Below are 6000 nucleotides of genomic sequence, written 5' to 3' on the forward strand. Positions count from 1 at the left end.
TTACGTTATAGCTGGAAAAATCCCGAATAAATCTAATAACACAAAATAAAAGTTAAATGAATAAACAAACCCAGTAACTGTGGGCGCGTTTTTGTATTTATGTATTAATATGTCAATGCTTACTCGCGTATCAATATTCTTTCGGAAACCATAAAATCCAGCAAGAAAAACTAAAATAACCAGGTTCCCAGTTAATGATTATCTTTAATTCAGTTTTATTTCAATTCAATTTCTCTTTTAAATTTAAATATTAATCTTAATATGAAAACTGAATAGATCTCTCAGTTTTTTTCTTTTTTTTGATACCAGCACATAGTGATGACATGCATAGTATAAAAAATACAACAAAAACTTAATTATTTTCTTTTACAGCGTTTTTTTTTCAGAAACATGTTCTACTCTTCATAATCAGGTAAGAACTGTATTTTTTATCCGCCAGGACATGGATAAGGACAATAGAACTATTAGGTTATCTGATTAAATTCAAATACCAAATATTGTCAACTGCCATCTGTGTGCTGACATTAAAAAGCTTTTGCCCATGTGACATTTGATAAGAATTGAATTATAGTACTAGTTCTAGTCAGTCGACGTAGTGGGCAAGTAACGAGTAGCTTTCCTTGTTCTGGAGGAAGTAAAACCGTTCCATTACGACGTCACGCGGTAGATAAACCGATCGCTAAAGCTAAAACCAGAAACACAACCCAACATTAAGTTCGGAATTAAAACAAGATCTTTACCTACACGAGTCATTGAATGCGGAAAACAGGGCTGCCAGAATTCACTTTTACACATTTCCTTGTTTGAAAAATAATTTTAATTAGTAAAACAAATTCGCACTTTTTAGTTATTTTTGTGAAACAGAACTATAGTCTGAATGAGTGTTTTCAACTCAATGGTTACGTCATTTATTTTATTTTATTCGGAATTTTAACAGCTTTTATATAAAAAATAAGTAGAAACATATTAACAATACTAGAGCCAATAAAAAATCCACTGTTAATTTAATAAGAAAAGAGTTCACAAAATTGTATGTGTGCGACGTTTGTATTAATGTGTGTGTATGCGAATGAGGGTGTATATGCGTGTGTGTATGAATGTTTTAGGGTGCTTAAGTTTTTTTTTTTTAGTTTAAAACGTATACTCATATTGAAAAGGGTATAGAAGAGAATTTTGAGAAAGGAGAAGAGGTTTGACTACTTTCGAAACCTTTGTAAGAATATTTTTTTCGGTAATGATATGATGCTTTGATTGCATTTTTAAAAAGTATGGTAAATTTCGAAACCTCATTCTGGCATGCAACGAGTCCCATTTAATACGGTCGGTAACTACAAAATGCAGTGCATCCGATGTATTGTCAACAATAAACAAGGTAAGTATGACAATACTCGTACATTGGTCATGCTTTCAGGTGAAAATTTTGAATCTACCGAGAATAAGTCCGCCTCGTTGTATAGTAGTTGGCACTTTGACTACCATTGTTGAGGTCCCGAGTTTGATTCCTGGCAAGAACGATACGAAATATTTTAAATACTCCCTGGACTGGCGCATGAAGCCTAAGACTTCACTCTCGCATGCACACAATATTCACACACCCATACACATACACACACACCCTCACACACCCTAAATATATATACTCACCCTAACTAACATGTACAACAATAATAAAACGGATACACTAAATAAGAGTACGCATTGTTTTTTATTTGTGTTATTTTATTGTGACTATTATTACTATAATTTATTGATATACATTTAAAAAAATATATTACTACTACGAGACTTTATAATAATCTAGTAAAATTATATTCGATTGTATATATTGCATCCATCTTAAATTAAATTTTATTAAAATTAATCTTATATAAAATTCTAAAAAACTGCTTTAATAACATATAATTAAAACTAAATTTTGGTCTATACACAATTATTAATTTTTCTTTTGTGACTATTGGTGTTCACATATAATTGGTAAAAGATGTTTAGTGTTATTATTTTTCATTTTATAAATTGTATTTATATTGTGATATCTTTTACTGTCTGTGAACTGAAAATAAATAAATAAACACATAATCAAAATACGCTGCATTAAGTGTATTTATGATGCTGCCATATGCACAATCAGGTACGGATAAGTATACGATGATTTTAAAAAAAAAAACATTTATTTTTTTCCTGTCTCGTGTTGCACAGGTGATTAGAGCGTTGCGAACATGAGGTCCCAAATTGAATTCCCGCAAGTGGGTAAAATTACCTTAATAATATTTTGTGATGTTTTGGAGAATTGGTAGGAGGCGGGGAAAGGTAGGGGTGTGAGTTTTAGTATTTGCAGTATTTAAAATATTTGACCCATAGAATTATTCTTAATGTTTGCCCATAATGATAATGCTTTAAACATACATAATATTTTATTTACCTACAAATAAATAATTATTAATAAATTAAAATTCTCCTCCAAAGTCTGCTTCTATATTGGAAAGAGACATTTGACACTTTGAAAATATCAATTGTTCACGTTATATAAAACAAATAATTACTGCTGTATTTAAATCGTGTCGGCAAAACATTTTTTCATTTATTTCTTTAATGTTCTTGTTTTAAGCTGTAGTGGAAATGTACGTTTTTTTACATATAAATAAAGAGTACGTATTTAATTTATTATATTACTCGTGTTTAAAAAGAAACTAGAGTTTTCCCGCTACGAATAAACCCGCTTCCTCACCCTAGCACACATACATAATTATTTTTTTTATAAGTTTTTTTTTAACTTTCCTCTTGGCTTTATTTTGGGCCTACATATAACGTTTTATATATATTAAATTGGTGTTATTTTCCCTGATAAACAAAATATAAAATGTTTTTTCGTTGTAATAAATAAACTGATCCTAGATTTAGCACGGCCCTAATTTGATAGAATGGATTATATAAAAAAATGTGCACAATGTCAAGCACCCGCACAAGATCAAGTTTTAGTTAATATTAGCAGTGCAGTCCGGAATCATATAAATAAGCCAATCTGAACCCGAAGTGTATCAATAGGGTATCACTGTTGCTCAAGAAACAACAAGATGGCATTCAAGGTAGGTTCTTATAAAATATTTTTAATTTAATTTTCTTATTTTAAAAAAAATAATATTTATAGAACGTTAATTGATTTAATTTTATTCTGAACATTGTAAAACCTGATTCGTATTAACAGTAAATAATTTAAATTTTACTCACTCCAATATTTGTAATGTCGTGTACATAATAAATAATACTTTTTTGGTGTTTATTACATTGTTTTTTCTTGTGATTTACCGAAAAAAAAATTTAGGACCATTTTCAACAAGTTAAAATAACTGCGCTTGGAAAACGTTTGATAAGTGTTGCTAATTATTGTAATAATATTTTTTTTAAATGTAATTAAGTGAGAGCAAGGTTTGAATTGCGGATCTCTGATCCATGAGTCTGATACACTATCGCGAGACCACAATCCGGTTAGACCAATGAGTATATTTACATACTTTTAAGTAGAAGTTCATAATTACAAAAAATATCCTCAATTACACAAATCCACGTAACTTTGATTTGATATAGTTTTAGGTTGCTGGAAAAACAATCATATTTTAATTTTAAAATTATGCCACATATATTAACTGTATAAGAAAACAACTAAAATTTCCTTGTCGTTAAATACAAATTTGATATGTGTATTTTTTAATTTTCAGTTCTTAGTTTTCGCCGCTGTGGTCGCTGTTGCCCGTGCTGGACTAATCGCCCAGCCAGCTGTGGCTTACTCTTCCCACGGGTATGGAGCCTCCGTATCCAACATTGGCGCCTCCGTGGCCTACGGAGCCTCTCCCGTGGCCTACGGTGCCGCCCCTGTGGCGTACGGTGCCGCCCCTGTGGCGTACGGCGCCGCCCCGGTGGCCCTCGCTGCCCCTCAGATCCACGCAGCCGCCCCCGTAGCCTATGCTGCCCCCCAGGTTCATGCTGCCGCTCCCGTCGCCTACGCCGCCCCCCAAGTGCACGCCGCTGCCCCCATTATCGCTAAAATCGACACCGAATACGACCCCAACCCTCAGTACAGCTACTCTTATGGAGTTCAGGATAACATCTCAGGAGACGCCAAGAGCCAGGAAGAAACCAGGTCCGGAGATGTCGTCAAGGGATCTTACTCTCTCGTAGATTCCGATGGATACAAGAGGACCGTGGACTACACAGCCGATCCCATCAACGGATTCAACGCTGTCGTTAACCGCGAACCCCTGGGCGTCAAGATTGCCGCTCCCGTCGCAATCGCCGCTCCTCTCGCTAAGATCGCCGTCCCTGTGGCTTACTCCGCCCCCGCTGTGACCTACTCCGCTCCAGTAGCCAAGGTGGCCACCCCCGTAGCCTACTCCGCTCCCCTGTCCTACGCTGCCCCCGTTGCTAACATCGCCGCCCCTGTGGCTTACTCTGCCCCCCTGTCCTACGCCGCCGCCGCCCCCGTGGCCAAGATCACCGCCCCTGTCGCCTACTCCGCTCCCCAGTCTTACGCCGCTGCTCCCGCTTACTACCACTAATTTATCCTATGAACGACACCTAGTCTTTTGTCACTCTTTTTGCAAAGAGAATTATATCCTAGTAATGTTGAATGACATCTTTGTAGAATAAATATATTTATGTATGTATGTATGTATTAACTTTAATATTGAGGACTATGTAAATATCATATATAAGATATTCCTTGAAAAAAAAATACAGTGAGTCAATTGAAAAATAATACGTTTTTTATGTTCTTTGCCTTATCTTTAATACTGCAATATTAGTATCCACAAATACAAGCCTGTACGGTGGCGGTTATAAGGTTGTATGCAAATCGTGTGCATTTTTCCATCCTACGGGTTTTTTTAAAGTCTACTGAAATTGAATTAAAGTGTTACTTTATTCACCTAACGTATCACTTCAGATCACAGCTAAACAAAGAAATTTCTAAAAAAATATTTACCTTTTTAGCAACATAACTTATTCAGAAACCCCCCTTTCTTTAACCAAATATATGGCCTCTCTTACAATGGAAAGTTATCTTTACTTTTTTATACGTAAAATAAATTCGAAATTCCTGTACTTTATATCGATTGAGATGAGTATTTGTATCTTTGTTAGTATATTTTAAAACAATTAAGAGTATTACATTTTTCAAACCGTTCAATTTTATTTTTAAGACGCTAGAAGGTGCCTTTGTTATTTTTACATTGTAATACGGGCCCTGAAAGTTAGAATTCATTTTGTTTGTTTCAATGCTAATGATTGTCCATTTACGCATTACATGGGAATGCGTGTGGTCAAGAGGTTTAGCATATTGGATAAATACCTGCGATACAAAGATACAATTAATGCGCAAGGACGTTGGATTATTACATAGGTACCAACAATAGTATGACCGATATTCGCAAACGTACCATTCTGTTACCAAGGCGCACAATCTGATGTAATTGTACCGCGGCTTGAGTTACTCAAGGAAAGTAACATGGGAAATATTCATACAATTTGATCGCCTACATGTTATAAATAAGTTCCGCGAGAATGGACATGAAACGTCCTTGAATGATAGATATATGTATACACAGACAAGTTTCCTAAACAAGTTATGAATACGTATTATTATTTAATGTTACAATTGAAATTAAAAAACCAACAAAAAAATACAACTAAAGGTTTCTTCTTCTTCTTCTCTGTCATTCCTCAGTTCGGAGGGTCGTGATCATTGGTACTCTCACCAGCCATTTCACTGACAAAGCGTCTCCACTCTTCACGGCATTGCGCCCTCTCCACAGCTCCATATGGGGTCGCCCGTGACGTTGTTTTCATCTGGTCGATCCATCGATCTGCAGCTCTGCCTCTGCTTCTTCGTCCTGGCACGCTGCCCGTGATTATTATTTTCTCCGGATTTTCTGAGTCACGTCTAGCTATGTGTCCGAAGAACTGCAGCATACGTTGGAAGCATATGGCCGATAGGCGAACTTTTATGTT

General features: G+C 35.4%; 1 protein-coding gene across 1 annotated transcript; it reads left to right on the forward strand.

Moving 5' to 3' along the window:
• The first annotated feature begins 2995 nt into the window (after positions 1-2995).
• On the forward strand, positions 2996-4747 carry LOC148280722 (cuticle protein-like). The gene is made up of 2 exons (XM_088227930.1): positions 2996-3083; positions 3714-4747. Exons 1-2 carry the CDS (start codon positions 3072-3074, stop codon positions 4548-4550), a joined length of 849 nt encoding a protein of 282 aa, XP_088084056.1. The 5' UTR covers positions 2996-3071; the 3' UTR covers positions 4551-4747.
• Positions 4748-6000: the final 1253 nt, after the last annotated feature.

Source organism: Micrasema longulum, unplaced genomic scaffold (assembly GCF_059751315.1).
Source record: "Micrasema longulum isolate JH-2025_06_02 unplaced genomic scaffold, ASM5975131v1 h1tg000548l, whole genome shotgun sequence".
Lineage (NCBI taxonomy): Eukaryota > Metazoa > Arthropoda > Insecta > Trichoptera > Brachycentridae > Micrasema > Micrasema longulum.